Source organism: Staurois parvus, unplaced genomic scaffold (genome assembly GCF_062004578.1).
Source record: "Staurois parvus isolate SC_StPar_1 unplaced genomic scaffold, SC_StPar_1.0 ptg000007l, whole genome shotgun sequence".
Classification (NCBI taxonomy): Eukaryota; Metazoa; Chordata; class Amphibia; order Anura; family Ranidae; genus Staurois; species Staurois parvus.
The window spans coordinates 9,657,501-9,680,049 of NW_028317803.1; the positions used below are offsets into that span (position 1 = coordinate 9,657,501).

The 22,549-nt window shown below is 39.4% G+C and overlaps 1 protein-coding gene across 1 annotated transcript in view; it reads left to right on the forward strand.

The window, feature by feature from the left end:
* Positions 1 to 22,549, forward strand: part of DIAPH3 (diaphanous related formin 3) — a 1,068,692-nt gene that overhangs the window by 471,126 nt on the left and 575,017 nt on the right. The window contains exon 16 of the mRNA XM_089668393.1: positions 9,312 to 9,611. Within this exon, the coding sequence (XP_089524519.1) occupies positions 9,312 to 9,611 (300 nt within the window). The remainder of the gene's footprint in view (positions 1 to 9,311; positions 9,612 to 22,549) is intronic.

The following is a 22,549-nucleotide window of genomic DNA, read 5'->3' on the forward strand; positions in this document are numbered from 1 at the left end:
GGACTAGTTTGTTAAAATTTTAGTATACACTATGTTTAATGCAGTCCTAAAGGGTTATTTATAATTTATAACTCTAAATTTGCCTCCAGCCTCTAACCTCTTTTGTTAAAAAAAAAAAAAAAAAAAAAGTGTTATATACAAACATACACAGCTTTATGGCTGCACACCTTTTTAGCAGAAACTAGGTTGGGCGTAGAAAGAACATTGTTTAAGAGGATATCTAGTTTAATTGAATATTTGGTTTAGAATTACATAGTCTGCGCAGAGGAGAATTTAGTAAGCCTGTAATAAATGGGTGCTTCTCTTGATTTTTCCAAGAAAAATAAAATTTTTCATATATATTTGGTTGTCTTTATGCCTAGTTACAGTATACTAATCATTTTGACTTGGGTTATATAAATAATAACCTCTGATTATTGCATTGTTTCATAGTGCTCCATGTGCATTGCTCGGTGCTCTGGAAGTTGTACCTTAATTGCGTGAACTTACTCTGATTTGACTGACACCCTCCAGCACAGGGATTGTCATTCTGTATGCATCCACTAGCTTAGAGCCATTTACAGCAGAGGCACGGTCTTAAATGTCCAGCATGCAGGTTACTTGCAGGTTTTTAATGTTTACTAGTGCTTCCCAGTATTGTGTTACAATGCCCTTCCAGTATTCCCAGTGTTGTCCAGGTTGTGTTCAGCTCTTGTTTGTCTTAACATTTCCCAGTGTTGTCAGTCAGTCCCGACCTATGATCCCTGTGTATTCCAGTATGTGACCTCAAGCATGTTCCTGTGAAATTTGTGTTCCCAAGAATGTATCCTTCCAGCATCCATTATTCCTTCACCCTCTACACTTCAGTCAGTTCCTTGATTGTCTGCACCAGTGCATTTCCTTGTCAATCTCAGCCAGCCTCTTATCAGCACCTATGCACTCTCATCCTGTGTCTCTCTGTGCCTCTGTGTTTTTGTGTTTTCCTACTGTGTTACTCTCAACCTAGTGTATCCAGAGCTGCAAGGGACTCCTTCATTTCCTGTGTTCTTGCAGCAGGTTCTCTGTTTCCTACCAATACCTGCTTATCAGAAGTTGTGTGTTGGGTTTTTTTCTGTGTTCTTCAGTCAGCTTCTTGTTGCTAACACCTGTGCACTTTTGTTCACATCCTACTTCTGTGTGATCCTGCACACCTTTGCCTGCAACCTGCTTCCTATGATCCCATATGATTCTGTGCACCTCAACCCATTGCCAGCAGCGCTGTTTGTTTTTTACACTCCTGCCTGCTTAGACTTTTACGCAGTGACCGGTCCCAGCACTGGTAATGAGTCTTTCCAGCACATGCATTCTCTGTTCTAGTATCTGCCTGCTCAGGTGAGTTTGAGGGCTGCAACCTGGGCATTGGCTGTAGACAAATCCATAACTACCATTAAGAGCTCTGGTGAAGACAAGGCAACACCTTCCTCCTCCAGTAGGAGCAGATTCCTTAATCCATGATAAGAGATCTTTTTTATAGCTTATATTTAATAGTTTTTATTGATTTTCACAAAGTTTAATAGTGTATACTTTGTCAGGTATAGCAGGGACATGTCCGTTTTACGAAGCCAAACATGGTTTATACAATATAGGCAGTAACCTTATAACATTGTTTACAACATAGCAGGTTCATAGTCGTTAAGCCTACTCAAATACTACATTTGGCATAACAATCCGTATATCTTTAAATCTGACCAAGGCATATTGCTTTAAGAAAGAATTAGAAACTTTAAAATAACTGTTAAGCCAAAGATAGAAAAAACAAAAGGTAACAAAAAACTGCTGTGTTTTCTTATCGTGGAGCTTCACTCTAAATGTACTAGAAGAGAGAAATGGTTGTGAGGGTGCTATGGATTGTTATAGCACTGGAGTAAGTGAATAGGTTACCTCACACTTTCCCAAGGAGACCATTGTGCATGAAATATATGTATTTGAGGCTGATTATATGCAATACATTTTTCATATTCATATGTTAATGCCAAATGTTGTTTAACCTCCATTGTGCTTGGTGGCTCATTGAATTTCCAGGTCATAGTTATAGCTAATCTAGCAGCCATCAATATATGTATAGTTAATGGTCTTAATTGAGTTGGGATGTTATCTATGCCAATACCTAATAATGCAAGTTCCAGAGCAGAAGTTATCAATCTGTAGATACCATTCCAGAAGCTTCTCAGGTGAGGACATGCCTAAAGCATATGGATTAAAGATCCTACTTTTCCACATCCTTTCCAACACTTATAATCATTAGATGGATCAAATTGTGCTTTAATATATGGAGTAACATACCATCTAAGGTGGATTTTTTGTAGACATCTCCCAATATGTAGAAAATTTAGAGAAGGAAAAGTTACTTATTGTGGCTTTGTGCCATTGATTTTCATGAATTGGGTGTTGGAGTATTAATTCTCACTTCATAAGAGGGGGTGATTTGGTAAATGTAGTTTTGTTCTGTAATAAAATATTAATTGTAGATATGCCTTTTCATTTTTATGAACGTCTCATTCCATAATAGCCAGGTTTTAGAGGGTTTAGTCAGAGATGGGATAAATGACGTCTAAAATAAGACTGTAAAGAGGCGTAAAGTAGAAATTCTGTGGTGGGAAACCATAATAAATCTATTAAATATTCTAGTGGTTGAATACCTTTATCATATATAATGTCTTTAATAAATATATCTCTCATTGCGGGCCAGTGGTTAAATAATTTATTTGGAAGTAAAAATTGTAATACAGCTAGAGGGAGAAGGATCTGAACATTTGGCTCGTTAGTGTTCTATGTTTTCAGGAAATATTTCCATGCCTGTTATGTAGCTGAAATGAAGGGGTGAGATGAAGAGAATATGAAGTGAGTAGCTGAATGAGCTAAAAGTAGATGCTTCAAAGAACCTCCGTCTACATAACTTTGTTCGATGGAACTCCATAATTTGTCTACATGTGGGTAAACCAGAATTTAGCCTGGCCTAAAACTGCTGCAGTATAATACTCTTTAAAGTCTGGAAGGCCTATTCCACCTGTTTTCCTATGTTTAATAAGAGGTTTATGAGAACATCTAGCTTTTTTTGTCTTCCCATATAAATTTAGGCAATATACATTGCATATCAGTAACAAAGGAGCTTGGGAGTAATATTGGAAGGAAGCAAAAATAATAGAGTAGTTTAGGAAGAATAAGCATTTAAATCCTGATAATCGCCCTGACCAGGATAAGTAAAATTTAGACCTCCCTATCTAGTTCATTTTGTACCTGTGCTAGTAAAGGGACATAGTTAACATCGTGTAATTTTGATAAAGGAGTGGTAATCTTAATGCCGAGATAAGAAAGTGGATCTTTAGACCAAGTATAGGGTAATTTAGTTAGTAGACTTGAAGATGTTGCAAAATCCACTCATGATGTGTAATTTAGCTTCATTTATTTTGTAATAAGAGATGTGTTTAAATCGTTGTAAGACTTTAAGAGCAGCCAACAGCTATATCGCCAGTGCTGTAAAAGTCAGCATGACATCGTCTGCAAATAATATGAGAGTGGTCGTTAATTGAGATTCCAGATATTTTAGAATTGGCCCTAAGTTTTTAAGCTAAAGGTTCCATAAGAAGAGTAAAGATTAAGGGTGATAAAGGGCAGCCTTGGCAAGTGCCATTAGTTATAGGAAAGTTGTTGGATATCATTCTTTCTGTGAAATCTTTGGCCAGTTGGGTTGTATATAGTGCCATAATGGCTGAATGGATGTTACCTGTTAAGCCAAATTTAGTCAAGGTATGGGATAAGTATCCCCAGTGTATGCAGTCAAACACTTTTTCCATATCTAATGTTAAAAGAAGGGAAGACACTTTGTTTTGTAAGGTATGGTGGAGGACATTTATGATCCTGCAGGTAGCATCAGGAGCCTGTCAACCTACAAATCACACTTGACCTGCGTTGATCAATGAGGGAAGCCATCTTGCTATGCGGTTGGCTATGATCTTAGCATAAATTTTCAAGTCTGTGTTCAATAATGATATAGGGCGGAAGTTTTGTGGGTGATTTGGTTCTTTCCCTGGTTTTTTAAGGGTAATGATGGTTGTGTTTAGCATCTCTGGAGGAAGAGAGGCAGAAGACGCTGCAGCATTAAATATTTTTTTCTAAATATGGGCTCAGTTCTGTCATGTGTAGACGGTAATTTTCTGCTGTGAGCCCATCAGGGCCGGAAGATTTGTTTGTAGGTAAGGACTTTATGGTATTGTCTATTTCAGTTTTAGAAATAGATTGATTCAGTTTGGTCAGCTGAGATGCGGACAGTGTAGGTAAGTCCACTGATTTTAAAAATGTGTTAATACCTAATGTACTAGGTTGGGGGAGTACGGTGGCTATTTTTTAGGTTGTGTAATGTTTCATAATAGGCTCTAAATGTGTACGTGTTTTCTTGCAGATTATATAGACGTTTTTTAGTGAGTGGATGAATAATAGATGATTTCTGTTTGTAGGTTCTCTCCTTAACTTGAGATGCCAAAAGCTTGCCAGCTTTGTTTCCATGGTAGTAAGATCTGGATTTAAGGAGTACAAGTTTTTCATTGTGATAAACCACTAGGAGTGTGCAAAGTTGATGTCTGACTTGCATCAGTTGGGAACTGATGTTAGGAGAAGGAGAAGTTTTATTCAAAGATTCTAGGTCATCTATTTTGGTCAGAAGGGTGTCTATCTGCTGTGATCTTTGCTTTCTATTGATAGTGCTAATTTTAATAAGATGGCCTCTGACAAATGCTTTATGAGCATTGCAGAGGGTGAAGGGTTTCTCCACAGATGGCTTATTAGAAAAAATATTCTTTAAGCGTAGAGGATATTTTACACACATTGTCTTGTTTACACATTAAATGGGTGTTGTTGCACCACATATAATATGAGCTCTCTCTATGGGCCCCCTCCACTGTCATGAATATCGGGGCATGATCCCACCAAGTAGTAGGGTTTATTTTAGAGCTTGAGATATGTTGTAGCAAAAGTTTGTCTACAAGCATTAAGTCAATCTCCTTATATCATACAAGTTAGAATTGTTTATAAAGGTTTGCAGCATAACTGTGCGCGAAGGGCTACCATCCTTAGAGGAGGTGTCCATAGACGCAGAGGGAACCAAGTTGAAGTCCCAGCACATTATTACATACCCTTGTTGGAGTCTATTGACTTTTTTCAAGATCTTTTGTAGATCTGAGATCTGTCTTTTGTTTGGCAGATATTTGTTAACTAAAGTATATTAGTATTATTTATCTTGCAAATCAGTATCACTTATCTGCCAGAATCCTCTGTGTGTGTGTGTGTGTGTGTGTGTGTGTGTGTGTGTGTGTGTGTGTGTGTAGAGATGTGTGAGAAGGTAACCAAATCTTTGATTGCGATTAAAACCCCTCTTTTTTTTAGAATTAGCATTTGACATGGAAATGTGAGGAAAATGTCTGTGGTTGAGGTGAGGCGGTTTGTCTTTTATCAAAATGTGTTTCCTGAAGACATATGATGTCACTTGTGCAATTTCTAGCTTTGTGCCACAGCATAGAGCACTTTGTTGGGCTGTTTAAACCTTTCACATTCAAAGAAGTTATTTTAAACTGCAGGTAGATGGGGTGATTAGGTGTTGATATGGTGTAGCGATGAGTAGATAGTAGTGGTGCACTGGGGAGAAATGCATAGATACATATAATGCGACGACTTGGATGATTGAGAGAAGGCAAAACTGTCTATTGACGTATATAATCCAGGTACATAGTGGATATGGAGGTGTACTCCCCAGGGTCACATATAGGTTTCGTGAAAAGAAAAAAAAACAATTGGGGAAGGGGGGGGGTTCATGGGTAGAGTAGAAGGGGGGGGAATAGGAAATAATAATGGAAAAGGAGTGGAGGGATGGGGAAAGAACGTGCGACTCCTAGGGTGGTATAGAGGGGTTCAAGACCTATTATAACAAAGATCAGCTTAATGAAGAGTCAAGGCAGTGAGTTTGAATATATCAGGGAAGGAGAAGTGAATCATCAAAGTTTGGCGGGAGGAAGCAATCCACCCATGGGTTCCAGATTGTCAAGAACTTGGGGATAGTATCTAAGATGGTGGCCTTCACTTTGGCGTGGATCATAGCCTGTGTAACCTTGTTCTTAACTGCCACTATGCATAGGAAGGGATATTTCCATGATTTGGCTATGATCTGTTTGGCAGCTGTGGTAATTTGTAGAAGGAGTTTGTTGCGGTTTAGTTACACCGAGGGGAGGGCAGGTTTAGGAGGGCTATGGCCGGGTCAGACATGAGTGATTTTGCACTGTTTAGACAAAATATTAAAAATGTCAGCCCAGAAGGCTTGGGCTACTGGGCAGGTCCACCAGGTATGATAGGTTCCTGCCATCGCACAACCTCAAACAGTCAGGGGAGTAGTTTGGAGTGTATTTAGCAATCCTCGTTGGGACCAGGTACCAGCGAGTCAAGACTTTATAGTTCGTTTCCAGGGCTACTACATTTTGCGAAGAGTATTTAGTATTGGTCCAGATAAGGTCCCAATCTGTGGGGTCCATTTGGCGGCCAATATCTGCCTCCCATTTGTTGACATAAGGGGGGGTGGCGAGGATTCATGGGTAGAGAGGAGGGTGTAGATGTCAGATTAGGCCTTGCCTGTGCTGGTCTCTGTGACAAGCACGTTCAAAGGAAGACATCGGGCGGGCAGGACGGGGTATGGTGGTGTGGGGAGCGTACAAATGTTGTAGCTGTAGATATCTAAATATTTCTCTTCTGAGGAGAGTGAAGGCAAAGATTTGAAACTGTCTCTGGTCAGGAAGTGGTGGGTGCGGAGGACATTGGCCAAGGTCCAGTGTCTAAAGGAGAGTGGGGAGGACTAGACTGGAGGGAAGACTGGATTTTGGTGGGTAGATATCAAGGGGTTGTGAGGTGATTGCAAGGGGTAGCAAGATTTCAGTTTGTTCCATAGGGAAATATAGTGGGATGTTATGTGGTTTCTTAGTGAGCAGCGCTCGGAGGGTGTTAGCCATAGAAGGTTAGTGGTTGAGAAGGGGTCACAATCGATGGATTCAAGGACGACCCATTGGGGAATTTCGTGGGTCACATGATATTTGGGTAATTGTGCAAGGTGTGCTGCTTTGTAGTATTTGGTGATATCTGGGAGGCCGAGGCCGCCTCTGAGTTTAGATTTGTGTAAGGTAGAACATGGTATGTGGGGGTGAGTGGGGCCCCAAATGTAGGTGTTTATGCGTCGCTGTAGAATACGAAGATAATGTGTGGGTACTGGGATGGGGAGGACTCTGACTAGGTAGAGTATTTTGGGTAGTATAGACATCTTCATGATTGAAATCCTTCCCATCCAGGCCAGTGGCAGGGAGGACCACTTGGTCATGAGGGCGGTAAGGTGGGTCAGCATAGGCTTACAGTTAGCCGTGTATAGATCCAACAGGTTAGAGGCCAGCTTTATGCCTAGGAGTGCGATAGAGAACTGTGACCAGGAGAATGGGAGGACCTGTTTCAGGTGGGCCAAGACCCGGGGGGAAAGGGATTTATTAAGTGCTACTGATTTCTGGGGATTAATATGGAGGCCAGAGATGGAGCCAAAATCTTCAAGGAGCCAAAGGAGGGTAGGGGCAGAAGTCAATGGGGAGGTGACAAAGAGGAGTACGTCATCGGCGAAGAGGCATAGTTTATAATGGGAGCCACCTACTTAGAGTCCACGTATTTCTGAATTAGCTCTTATCAGAAGGTCCAAGGGCTCTATAGCTAGGGCACAGAGCAGAGGAGATAGCGGGCGGCCTTGGTGAGTTCCGGTGTAGATTGGGAACTGTGCCGACATATGTCCCAGATATCTGACTCTAGCCGAGGGTTCGCGGTATAAAAAGAAGTGGTTGCCAAAGTCCCAGCGGCGTAGGATATTGTCGAGGTATGGCCACAAGACTGTTTAAAAACCTTTTCTGATGTCTAGGGACAAGAAGCAGGTGGGAAGATTGCGGGCTGATGAGTGAGGAGGGCTGCGCGCCTGACGTTGTCTCCAGCTTGTCAGGTGGGGATAAAACATACTTGGTCGTTGTGGATAAGGGATTCTATGTATGGATTGAGACGGGTAGAAAAAATTTTTGTGAAAAGCTTAATGTCTATGTTGAGGAGGGAGATTGGTTTGTAGGTTGACCGTTGTGAGTCTTCAGAGTTTGGTTTTGGGATCATGGAGATATTAGCCGTCTCCGTGTCCGGGTTGAAAGAATGGCCGGACAGGATTGCGTTGAAGGCGTTCGTTAGGATAGGGGAAAGGAGGTGGGCAAATTTTTTGTAATAGATAGTGGAGAAGCCGTCTGGACCTGGGCGCTTGCATAGTTTCAATATCTTTATATCCCTTAACATGTTTACAGTATCACTGACAGCAATGTAGATAATTTTAAAACCCATTCATATAAAATCCATATGCTGATAGAAAAACAGCCTAGCTGTCATGAGAATTATAATGGATATACCTACTTGCCTTAGTATTCTGATAAGTGCTTCACAGTGCTGAACTATAATGTATGCAGATAGTAGCCTTTGTTTAACACACAGGTAGAGGGGGTTGTTCTGCAGGTGCCACTTCACATATGTTAGAAAATGGCACCGTCTTTGGTGGGTAAAAAGAATGGTTTCAGAATCCAACACTGCATTGTTCAATAACGTGTTCTACTAGCTACGGCCATCTTCACAGAGTTTCTGTTTGCTGCTCAATGTGGAAAACACAATTATGTTGCTGCATTGTGTTAGTTGCTGTCAACTCACGCTTTTAAGACTGGAATAAAACAACTGAAAGTAATCAGTACATTAATTTAAGTTGCATAATGAATTTCAACAATGTAGAGGGGCCAAATCCAAATGCCTGCAGAGTGCAAGTTTTACCTTTTTTATTTATTTATTTTTTTATTTATTTATTTTGAGACCCAGTGCCATTAGCTGATCTAAAAGTTAGGAAAGCTGTTAACTTTATTTCTGGGAATAAGTATTCCAGTTTATGATCTCTGCACTATTTTAAATTTTATTTGCAAATAAAGCTGAAAGCTAATAATAAATGTGTCCGGTTTTAGACTAAATGCCACACATTTCTTTTCCTGTACTGCAGAACACTAGTGACAATTTCTTCTACTGCATTTTGTAATTCATAAAAAGGCAGCAGTATAATACTAAATTCTATGTAGCCTAACTAGTTGCATTGCATTCTAATTATGGCATGCATTACTAATTTTACATTTTCCTATGATAGTCACATTAGGATCTCAGATGTAATTTGTATTTTACAATTGCATTTGTTTTTCATTTTTTTTCCTTTTATCTTCTAGTGTGGTATTGCTGTTCAGCCTGGAAGTATGCCTCCTAAAGGGTCTGACATTTTTCCACCTTCTGGTGTTCCCCCACCACCTGCACTTTCAAATGGATTTGTGCCACCGCCGCCACCACCACCACCACCACCACCACCACCACCTTTACCTCCAATGGCAGGTGCTCCACCAGGTGCCCCAGCACTACCTGCATTTTTAGGAGGACAGAGGTCTCCTCCAATGAAGAATCTTCCATTTGGCCTAAAGCCCAAGAAAGAATTTAAACCAGACGTCGGCATGAAGAGGCTTAACTGGCAAAAAGTAATGCATTTTTAGTTGTCTTATCAACATAGTTTTGTGACAGGTTTTAGCACTGTAGGTATAACATCTTTGAAATTGGATTATAACTGTGCTAACAACATGAAGGAGTTTAGATATGTGCTGAAATTCTTTAATATTCATTCATAAATTCATGAGGAAAACCCTTGTGGACTCAACAGCCTTGTTAAATTCTAAGAGGTGAAATTACATATGCATGCAAGCACTCTTGTGCGTTCCATGAGCTGAATAATGATCACATGACTTGACAACCCTTCTTAGTCCAAGGACACAGTCACCTATTGTAGTGAAGCATTGATAAAACCCTCTGCCTACCTGATGTCCTCATTTATGTGACAAAACTGCAAGCCTGTTAATACCTCAAATCTAGTTTGAATATTTGTAGTAAAAAATTGTTTCTGCTTCCATTTTTTTGCATTATTACTGGCTTGCATTCCACATTAGCTCTAGGTGTTTTGATGTATACATATGTGGCTTAAGCTTTTACATTCAGCCTTCAGTTTGGTAAAGATCAACAGCACTTTTACATGCCTTGCACTCTAAAGAGCATAGTGTATTATTTTATTACCCTTTATTTGTTTATTAATCTCACCTAACACCGTACAGTTGAAATCCTGGTCCTTTTTATCTCTTTATAATCCTGTAACCCACATTTCATTATTTGTGACTTTTTTGTACTGGGGAATTCCTTAGTTTTGTCCCCCTCTCACTAGAATGATGATTACTGCCCTTCCACGGCAGTTCGCTGTTGTAGTATAGCTTTATAACAGCCATGTCTCTCAAAACCCTGCAAAGAGAACAATTGATATGTGTCCGTCTCACTGCCAAACTCCATTGTGTTTATTATGTAAGCTTGACATAAGATATTTAGCATCCGCAACACTTCTTACATTGGATAGATGGTCTCATTTGGTTCCTTTCTCTCACTCCCTGTGACCTGTAGTGACACAGGTACACAGGTACTGGTGGAGTAAACTACTACCACAGAGCACATTAGTATTGGTAAAAAAAAAAAAAAAATATATATATATATATATAAATAATAAAAATGTATTTATGTTTTAAAAAGGGGGAGCAAACAAATTCAGCGTTTTATAATTCCGGGAACAATATATATATGACATGATCCAGTAACTCGTAATAAGATCACAGTAGAAGATATTACAAGTAGATAATCGATACTAGAGAAGTTCCTGATATTGGTCTAATATCAAAATAATATATAATGAGTATAGGAATAAGGTTAAGTATATGGGTTACAAGAATAAAGAAAAATAAAATGAGAGAAATAATCGATGGTGGATTTATCAATAAACATATTACAGATGAAGTTTATATCAATGAATTTGTGATTATATAGACAATCCTCAATTAGCTCATTAAAACATCGTAAGTATACTATGGTGTCTTTACAAGAGTAATTATAATTTCAACTCTTTGCTTACTGTGTATATCTGTTAGAATGGCAAAATACAAACCAGGGTGACCATACATTGTCATTTTTCAGTATATTCTCTGGCAATGGCTAGAAGGGTTATATTCTCGAACAGTCCCACCATATATGTAGCATACTACTTGGGCCTGTTTACATCTCCAGCATAAATCCGAACACTGTGGGTGCCACAATTTCAATTTTGTTGGGTTGCGTACCAGCTTGTTAAAACTTTATAGGAAATTTCCTGTAATCTGGTATTGATCGGGCATTTGTGGGCAAAAATGCAAGCAAAATTCCATTGTTCCTCCGTAAAAGTATTTTGAAGAGCAGTTTCCAATTGTGTCTGAGCTCTATGAGGACCCTCTTGATCAGCAGATTGAAGGCAAGAGTAGATGATCGAGGTGTTTTTTTTACATAAGCCCCTTTAAAACATATACTCTCAAATGGAGACGGGTCTAAAAACTTACATTTTTTTTAATAGGAGTAGACAAATAGTTATGTAACTGGTCCAAAAAGAAAAATGATGTTGCGGCCCCAATTCCAATTTCATGGAGTCGTATGATTTAATTCTACTATTGGAAATACAATGTGTCACTAGAAGATTTTTTTTTTTGTCTTTTCGTGAGATGGTGTGTGTGTCCATTCCAGGTGGAAAAATCAGGATTTTGTGCAATAGGGATAAGTGGACTGGGGGATGAGGATAAGTTATATTTTTTGACCACTTTATCAAACATCGTCATTGTTGCTCCCAGCACTGGGTGTTGCTGAGTGTGACATGGAATTTTCTTCCAAGGAATCCATGGCGAGTATTTTAGTGGGGAAGACAACAGAGTTTCCTCCAGTTGTACCTGATCTTTGTTTTTATTATGACAATTCCAGTCCAGAATTCTAGCTAGATGTGGAGGTAGTGAAATTAAAAGTTGGGTACACTAAGTCCCCCTCCAATTTTTGCTTTAATAAGGACAATAGGACTGATACATGGCTTCTGACCCAACCAAATTAAATTGTGAATAAAAGCATACAGTTGTTGAAAATATCTGGAGGGGGGTGTGATAGGCAAAGTATGAAAATAATAGAGTATTTTGGGAAGAATTGGCATTTTTAGTAACGCAGCTCTCCCAAACCATGAAACTGATTTTATTGACCAACCCTCCAGGTCTTGTTGGACACTGTCTAGTAAGGGTTTAAAATTAGCTTGGTAAAGATTTGCTATCTTAGAAGTGAGTTGGATTCCCAAGTGTTTAAGAGATGTGGGTTTCCATTTACAGGAGCAAGCTGATCGTGTCATATTGAATGAGTTGGTGGTTAGGGTGAGATTAAGGGCTTCTGATTTAGTGTAATTGATTTTCATATTGGAAACATAACCAAAATATTGGAAGGCCTCAACCAGGTTTGGGATAGATATGTTAGGTTGGGAAAGGAAAAAAAGCAGATTGTCTGCATAAGCAGCAATTTTATAGTGTCAAGATCCTATTGAAAATCCTATTATTGCTTATATTAAGAGTAATCAAATGAATAAAAGTTTCTAGCGTTAAAATAAATAAGAGGCGAAAGGGGACAACCTTGTATCGTGCCATTAAATACATGCACTGCTTCAGATAGGGTGCCATTAATCTTAAGTTGTGCATGTGGATTTTGGTATAATGTGGAGATCCATGACAGCATGTGTGGTTTCAAACCTATGTGCCTACAAGTAGCAAACATGCAGTCCCAAGCCACGGGGTCGAAGGCTACCTCTGCCTCAGGTGATAGGTGAAAACTTTTGAATCTTTCTGTGTGGGCATAATGAATTAGGTGAAGGGCTTTTGCTACATTGTCACGGGCTTCTCGTCTTGGCATAAACACTGTCTGTTCTAGGCCTATAAGTGTTCTTAGTAGGACTTGTAAGCAAGCAACTAAAATTTTAGCCAGCAATTTAAGATCTATATTTAGTGAATAAATTGGCCTATAGTTAGAACAATCTGTATGATCTTGGCTGGTTTCGGGATCAACGCTATATGAGCCAATGTAAAGGAATTAAGAATGGATTGAGGTGTTTTTAAATGAGTTAGAGCTTTTAAAAAAGGAGTTTTTACTAGATCAGCAAACGCCTTGTAATAATGGGCAGTGAACCCATTCTGTCCAGGACGTTTGCCTGGTTTTAGATTTGTTATTGCTGACAACAGTTCCTCTTCAGTAATAGGTCTCTCTAAGGATTCTGCATCTGTAGCGATTAAAGTAGGCATCCCGCTATCCCAAAGATACTGTTGTAGAATTTGTGCCCCATCTCCTGACAACCCTACTGGTTTATGAGATGGGGGTAATTTGTAAAGATTAGAATAATAGTCATGGAACTTTTTTGGAATCTGGTCTGTTTTGAATACACAGTTGCCTTCTGAGTTTTTAATAGATAAGATATTTGTGGTTTGATTTAGTGATTTCAGGGCCCTACCCAGATATTTGCTGCTATTGTCCCTATGCTCATAACCAACCCCCCCTTTTAAGAAAGAGAATGCATTTTGCTTTAAGGTTAAGTATTGTAGTTTTTCCCTTGTATCCAACAATTCAGTGGCAACAGACTTCAGTTGCGATTGTGTGGGCTTTCAAGGAATGCAACTCTCTCCGTCAGTTGAGTGAATGTTTTGGTGGATTCTCTTTTCTTTTGTGCCCCCATACGAATAAATTAGCCTTGCAGTACACTTTTATGTGCTTCCCATACAGTTTTAGGTGACAATTCATCTGTAGCATTGGTTTGAAAATAAGACGGTAATGTTGTGGAAGCTTGTTGGAATTTGACAGGATCAGTCAGCAGAGTAGGGTTCAATCACCAGTTGCATGTCCTATGGGCAGAATTTGTAGATTTCTAAGAGACCGACACTGGTGAATGGTCAGTGAGGGTTTAGATCCCTATGTCCCTGAATGTATGAGAGACAAATCACGTTGTGTAATAAAAATGTAATCAATACAAGATTATTTTTTTTAAGCATTGTCGAATAGAAGGTAAAATCTTTCCCCCTAGGGTGCGTCATTCGCCATGAATCCATTAAAGAAAGCGAGTTAAACAATAATTTAATATTTTTCAGAATTATGTATGTGATTCTAGATTTACCTTTAGAAGTGTCCTGTAGTGGGTGTAAATTAATAATAAAATCACCTCCCAGTGAAATGCAAACCAGATGCAAAACCTTTCAATTCATCAACAATCTGTCGACAAAATGAGAGATGTCCTGTTTTTGGGAAGTAGACATTAGCCAATGTTACTGGTCTATTCGGCCATTTTCCTTTCAAGAAGATATATCTTCCTTGGAGAGCTGCCAATTTATGGGACAATTCAAACTGCATGTTTATGTATGAGAATAGATACACCTTTAGACTTATGTGATGGATTTGTTGCATGATAAACCATTGGGAAGTGTTTATCAAACAAGTTTGGAATAGATATGGATTGATAATGTGTTTCTTGGAAATAGACAAAAGATGGTTTAACCTTTCTTAATTCTCTTAAAAGCTGCACCCTCTAGTATATTAAGGCCTTTAACATTATGTGAGATTAATGTGGGGTGTTTCCCTGTCGATGAATAGGCCGTTTTGTGAGTAAAGTAAGCTATATAAGATAATCAAGTCCACCGAATTACTAGAGAAGAAAGGAAAGAAAAAAGGTGGGGGAGGGGGTAGGTAGGGAAGAGAGGATGAAAATAAGAAAAAGAAACCAAGGACTCCCTTTCCCCTTTAGTAAAGGGATAGGGGTAGAACAATAACCCAAGATAATGTTCTTCCACTATCACGTGGAATAATCTCTAAAAGTGTGTGAGTGTAAGTGTGATAGAAACAGATTAAACAAACACTTAGAGCACACTGTTGAGGGCTTGTGGGAGGAACTTTTAAATAATCTAAGATAATATCTAAAACGTGACAGAAAAATCCCACTGTGCCCACAGCTTCTCAATAGAAATTGTAATGAACAAAACTCAAATGAACACTAAGCAGTTAAATGCCAAAATATTTAAAAATATCTAAAAGTGCAGCGCTGTGATAGATATAGATATGACAGTATATTCAAATAATAAAGTAATCAGTGCACAATATATAAAGTGCTATTCGTGCAATAGGTGAAATAAATCAATAAATGTCCATGTTAATCATTCTGATTTCCATAAATAAATAAAAAGATTATTCAACAGAAGTCTTTCTTCAATTGCAATATAATCTTGTGACCAAGGTGCAGTAGTGCGTGTGTCTTTAAAAGTAATTCACCACTTCTGATGGGTGTGCACTCACCAGAACTTAGATGTATACAGGCATTGGTTACAATCTGTCACATCTGGGTGCAGGGGTAGTAGGACAGCTTAAGGGGTAATTTAGCATCCTCACAGTACTGCTGGTGCCTGCCTCTTTAAATCTGGGGAAGATTGCTCAACCACAGGAGGCAAAGGTACTCGTATAGTGTAGTATTTATTGTTAAAAGATGGGTATACACAAGTCAAAGTAATCCACGTGGAACATAGAAATATCAGGTACCAAAATGGCTGCCGCTCCTTGCCCTGGAGACAACGGCGTGAAGTCAGCAATGTGGCTCCACCCAATACGTTTCGTGCGACAGCACGTCCTCAGTAGTATGCCCATTTCCGATATATGTGTTTTGACCATAAAACACTATGTGACAAACAATATGTTAAAAATATTAGCAGCTGAAATGAATATGTATGTTATTAAATATATATACATAGTTATTGTCTTTAATAGTATAGATCAAAACATTATATAAAAACAGTATATTACTTATGTCTGAAATTTCTCCTATCATAAAGATTCTGGAGAAATGAGAAAAACTGGAAAAAGTAGAAAAATTGGGGATAAAAATGGGAGATAAAATGAAATGGAAAAAATGAAATGAAATAATGCAAATTAAAAATGAAAAAATGGATAAGTTTATATCATGTAACAGTAAATACGTTGTATATTTACTGGAATGCTGATGTCAAAAACAATATGTAGGAAGGACAACAAGATGCATGAGATTCCGTATGAGGGAACATGTATACAATATCAAAAGAGGTTACAAGGAACACTCTTTATCCAAACATTACAGAGATTTCAATCATAGAAATCCTAATGATATTAAGTTTGTGGGCATAGACATTTTAAGTCCACATTGGAAGGGTTGTAATAAGAAACGAGCCATATTGCAACTCGAGACAAAATTAATTTATGATATGCAATCATTAACACCCCAATGTCTTAATATAGACATTGATATCAACTGTTTTACTGACAAAAGTTGATAACATTATTACTATAGAATTGAGACTGATCGTATGTTCCTTACATACTTTATAAAATTAGTTTAATTATGAGTCTATTAACAGGACACAGATTTATTTGCGATTAACATTTTTCACATTTGGGCCTAGTTAGATATATATAGCGATCTGCTTGAATTATTTTATTTGTCGTTATGGACTAATTGGTAGATGAGCATTATGATATACTCATTAATCAGTAGAGGGCAGTATACCTGATGATTTCCTGAAATGTTTTTGTATAATAAACCTTTTTGTATAATCATTTTTATATTACCATATAATTATTTGTATATAATTATATTTTATATATTTATTTTTTTACAGTAATCTTGGATATTAATGCTCTTATGATGTACTATTATGATCCCAAATGTTATTATTATCGTTATGTATAATATCATGTTATATAGATACCAAATTTTTAGTCCACAAGGCACTTTTTTTTTTCATTTTTAATTTGCATTATTTCGTTTCATTTCTTTTAAATCCCCTCCTATGATTAAAAAAACATGTTCCAAGTGAAAAAGGCGAGAATACACTCGAGAGAGTAACTATGTTTGATGATTATTAGGAGAGTGAACGTTGCGTAAGGTAATTTCTTCAGTTGCCCATTTGCCTTTTAGTATGAAAAAATAATCGTTAAGAGTCCACATCCAGAGCTAGACAAGTAAATGGGGAGCCTTTTTTGATAATAGCCACTCCAGCTTTCTTACGGGCATTAGAAGCCTGGTATATGTGAGAATAATACCTAGACGCAAAACGTAGTGAATCCCCTTTTTTTGAGGTGAGTCTCCTGAAGAAAAATGGTCTCGGCGCCCGACTGTCGTAGTTCCTTGAGTGCCAGAGAGCGCTTGTAATTAGAGTTTAGACCATTAACATTTAAAGGTAAGATTTTCATTAATTATGGCAATGAATACTATGGCAATAACCATTACAGACAGGATACAGCAGTCTAATATTAGCATTTGTAGGTATGAAGGATACTAGAGGATACTAGAAACCTAGCAACACAAAGCTTCATTATGTTATGAACCCGCCTATTTGTAGCAAATAATGGGAAAATAAAAATTTAAAAAAGGGGGGAGGGGCAAAGGGGAATGGAAAGAAGGAACAAAAAAAAAAGAGGCAAATTGTGAAAAGGGGGAGAGAAGGGAAAGGAGGGGAGGGGATGGGAAAAGGAGGCAAAGAACAGAGTAGAAAAGTAGAGAATAACAGAAAATAATGTACTTAAGAGGTCCACACACCATCTATGAAACATCTTTTAAGCCAAGGGGAGAATTTAGATAAGTTGAATAATAAAAAGAGGAAAAATGGCACACAACAAACCCATGTAAGCAAAAGGAGTTCCCCACTGGGAGGGAGGGTTTCCCACCCTGTCCAGGCCACAACAATATGTAAAAAGCCTGGGCAGGAGGGGACTGAACCCCCAACTCCCAACAAAGAAACCCCACCAGTAGGAAACTTAGTACACGCACATGAGGCTAAAATAAATAAACAAACATATGCATCAATGAAGATGCATGTAGAACAATCAGGTTTCAAACCACCTCCTGGACTGGAAGGGTTAAGATTGGTTGGGTAAGTCCTTAGCCCTCTCTGGTTGGGCTTTGTTTCGGATTCTTATGTGGAGAATCAGGTATTCTGGAGCACTTTTTAGGTGTCACTTTATGCCACATCACAGGAGAGGGTGGAGCAGGAGGAAGAATGTCCCAGCCAGGTAGATCAGGTGGAGGCATGTCCAAAGTAGTACAGAAGGTATGAAGGTTCTCAAGGACCTTCATAGTGACAGATTTGCCATTGCTTAAGGCCGTGAGGCTAAATGGAAAGCCCTATTGGTATGTAATATTATGGGCTCGCAGAAGCGATAGAAGTGGCTGGAGCAGTCTTCTCATCTGTAGAGTAATCCAGGATAAGTCTGGGAAAAGTTGTACAGGCGCTCCCTCATGGCAGATATTTTGGGTCAGTTGAGCTCTATGCATCATATCTTCCTTAAGAGTGGACCTGGCAAATACCATCACAAGGGCATGAAGGGGTTCTTCTGGGTTTCAGCGCCATTTGGGCTCTGTTCAGCTCCATTTGGTGAGAAGGGGGTTCACCTAGAAGACCATTGAACAAGATCTGCAATTTTTCTTTAAGATTCTCGGGTCCCTCAGATTCAGGCAGACCTCTAATGCAAATATTGTTTAGTCTCCCTCTATTGTCCAGATCCTCAAGATGACATTGCATACCTCTCAGTTTCAGGTGTTGATCAGAGAGTTGATGTTGGACTTCTATTATGGATATTTGTAAATCCTCTTCAACCAGTTTCACCCTGTCAGCTAAGTGGTGCAGATCTGTTTGCAGAGCTTTGATTTCCGTGATTTTCCGTGTCAGGTTTCTTTGACATCATGCAGTAATTGACGGGAATCTTCTTTGTTAGGTAAAAATTGTAAGTAAGTCTGCAGTTCTGCAGTAACAGGGACCACAGGTAGAAGTAAATGTTGGTGTGAAAGATTGTACAGGCAGAATGGAAGTGTGTGTATCGGCCGTAACACCTGTATAGTGGGGTGAGCATCCCATAGATGGAGTAGAGGGGGGCATTGTGTCCCACAGATCAAACCAGGCCTGAGGGTGAGATGGAGATATAGGATCGAAGACTTGTTCAGGCCTCACAGCGGAGGAGCATCTGGGGTAAGATAGTTACTTCTTGTGTAGTCTTCTTGGAAAGACTATTGTCCCGGGAGGAAGTAGAGGCTGCAGAGGTAGGCTATATGGCTGGATAGGAAAGTGATTTTTTTTCCCCTGTACTAAATGCACCATGAATAAACTGGAAGGGAAGACCACAGCGGTCTGAAAATGCACTGAGGATCGGATCCTAGTTGAGGGGGGAGTCACAGGAGTAGCAGTTGGCATCATTAAGGAGGGGGGAGAGAGAGTCCGCTCCAAGGGTGAGATCTCACAGGGGCGATTAAGTTGATGGAGAGATGGCGGTGAGATGCTGCATGCATGATTGCAAATGGCATACCTCTTCTTCCACATCTTGCCATCCTTCTTCTGGCTCTTGGTCACAGCTTTCTTGGAGTCCAGTCAACTCCAGTCCCTACTGCCGCTGGCTATGGAGAGAGGGGCTGTCCGGCGCCAACTTGGCTGCACTGATGCAGGCTGGATCCTTCCCCGAGGACTGAAAATAGGAACGGAGGGTCTGAGGGGTCAGCTGAGCAGTGTGGGGGGGGGACCCCCAAGTTTAGCAGAGCGAGCCGACTGAAGTTTGCCCATTGAGAGAGAGACGTGGTGTGGCAGGAGATAAACCGCAGGTTCGGTCTGGGCTTCAGACTCACACGTCCATACAGCTTAGTTTCCGAGCGCGCCCCAGCTCACACAAATTTTAAACCACTTCTTCGTAAATTAACTAAGGAGTGTCAACAATTTGCTAAAATAAACCTGTCACAGTCAGGACGCCTAGCGTCCTACAAAATGGTGCTTCCACAAATACTCTATACTGCTATATACTTTCGATCCCTACCAATTATTCCACTTGTTCCAGTATACTCTAAATCTCTAACCTCCATACTTAACCAATATACAGTGGGGATCGAAAGTTTGGGCACCCCAGCTAAAAATTTGTATTAATGTGCATAAAGAAGCCAAGGAAAGATGGAAAAATCTCCAAAAGGCATCAAATTACAGATTAGACATTCTTATACTATGTCAACAAAAGTTAGATTTTATTTCCATCATTTACACTTTCAAAATAACAGAAAACAAAAAAATGTCGTCTGCAAAAGTTTGGGCACCCTGCAGAACTGCCCCCTTTGCCAAGCTGAGACCTGCCAGTGTCATGGATTGTTCTCAATCATCGTCTGGGAAGACCAGGTGATGTCAATCTCAAAGGTTTTAAATGCCCAGACTCATCTGACCTTGCCCCAACAATCGGCACCATGGGTTCTTCTAAGCAGTTGTCTAGAAAACTGAAACTGAAAATAGTTGACGCTCACAAAGCTGGAGAAGGCTATGAGAAGATAGCAAAGCGTTTTCAGACGTCAATATCCTCTGTTCGGAATGTAATTAAGAAATGGCAGTCATCAGGAACAGTGGAAGTTAAAGCAAGATCTGGAAGACCAAGAAAAATATCAGACAGAACAGCTCGCAGGATTGTGTGAAAAACAATTCAAAACCCACGTTTGACTGCACGATCCCTCCAGAAAGATCCGGCAGACACTGGAGTTGTGGTACACTATTCCACTATAAAGAGATACTTGTACAAATATGGTCTTCATGGAAGAGTCATCAGAAGAAAACCTCTTCTACGTCCTCACCACAAAAATCATCGTTTGAACTTTGCAAATGAACATATAGACAAGCCTGATGCATTTTGGAAACAAGTTCTGTGGACCGATGAGGTTAAAATTGAACTTTTTGGCCGGAATGAGCAAAGGTACGTTTGGAGACGAAGGGGCACTGAATTTAATGAAAAGAACCTCTGTCCAACTGTTAAGCATGGGGTTGGATCAATCATGCTTTGGGGTTGTGTTGCAGCCAGTGGCGCAGGGAACATCTCACGAGTAGAAGGAAAAATGGATTCAATAAAATTTCAGCAAATTTTGGATGGTAACTTGATGCCATCTGTGAAAAAGCTGAAGTTAAAGAGAGGATGGCTTCTACAAATGGATAATGATCCTAAACACACCTCGAAATCCACGGGGGATTACATCAAGAGGCGTAAACTGAAGGTTTTGCCATGGCCTTCACAATCTCCTGGCCTCAACATAATTGAAAATCTATGGATAGACCTTAAAAGAGCAGTGCGTGACAGACAGCCCAGAAATCTCAAAGAACTGGAAGACTTTTGTAAGGAAGAATGGGCAAAGATACCTCAAACAAGAATTGAAAGACTCTTGGCTGGCTACAAAAAGTGTTTACAAGCTGTGATACTTGCCAAAGGGGGCAGTACAAGATATTAACTCTGCAGGGTGCCCAAACTTTTGCAGATGCCATTTTTTTGTTTTCTGTTATTTTGAAAGTGTAAATTATGGAAATAAAATCCAACTTTTGTTGACATAAGAATGTCTAATCTGTAATTTGATGCCTTTTGGAGATTTTTCCATCTTTCCTTGGCTTCTTTATGCACATTAATACAAATTTTTAGCTGGGGTGCCCAAACTTTCGATCCCCACTGTATATGGCAAGGAAAACGTCCAGGATGCTCACATACATGGTTACATAAAAAAGCTGGAGGAATGGGCATAGTTGACATACAAGATTATTACTGGGCCAGTCAACTTAAACAGCCAAAATGGTGGATACAACCCTCCCCTGACGTCTTCTGGTTACATATAGAACAAGCTATAATATCAGGTCCTGATATACCTTATTTACTGTTAGCCGATAGATGGAGACCCCATACCCTGACAGGCTTATTGTTAAAAATGCAAACATTCTGTTCCAGCCCAGGAACTCTCATTACCTGTTCACGTTTTAGAAACGTGTATCCCAAATATCTCTGTATTACAGTTACTCAGCAATGGTATCACTAAAGTGCGTGACCTACAATGTAACATCCCCAAACCCATTGCATGCTAATGGAGGAATATCAAATTCCAAATCCTCATTAGTCCACACAACACACTTTTTTACCTTTTTAAACCGATATCCTCCTCCTGAAATAAAAATTCACCCCAAGGCGTGGACATTTCTAAATGCTTCTAACCCCTCACATGGGGTATATCCATTTTCTACACATTATTTCAGAATAAAATGACCTTCATTAAATCAGCTGCAATAACACACTGGGATCAAGACCTTTACCAACAGTTCTGAGACACTCAATAGATTAAAGCCTTTGGCTTTATATATCTAGCGACTCAAAACACTAAGCACTGGGAATAATAATAAAAAAAAAAAGGCATATAGATGGTACTACACCCCAGGGCGCATATCTAAATTCTCCTCCACTGGATGTCCTATGTGTTGGCAGGAATGCGGACATATAGAATCTCTGTACCACATACTTGGGTCATGCAAATGTCTAACCAGTTTTTGGCACAAGATATCAACTATTTTATCTGATATAACTGGGTTCCTGTTGCCCAATACTCCAGCTCTAGCTTTGCTTAACCTGGGAGTGTAGCATTGGCTGAGATAATACCACACCATCATTACTCATATCCTCCTGGCTGCTAGAACCGTGATTGTGCAAAATTGGAAATCTCATACGCCCCCTAACC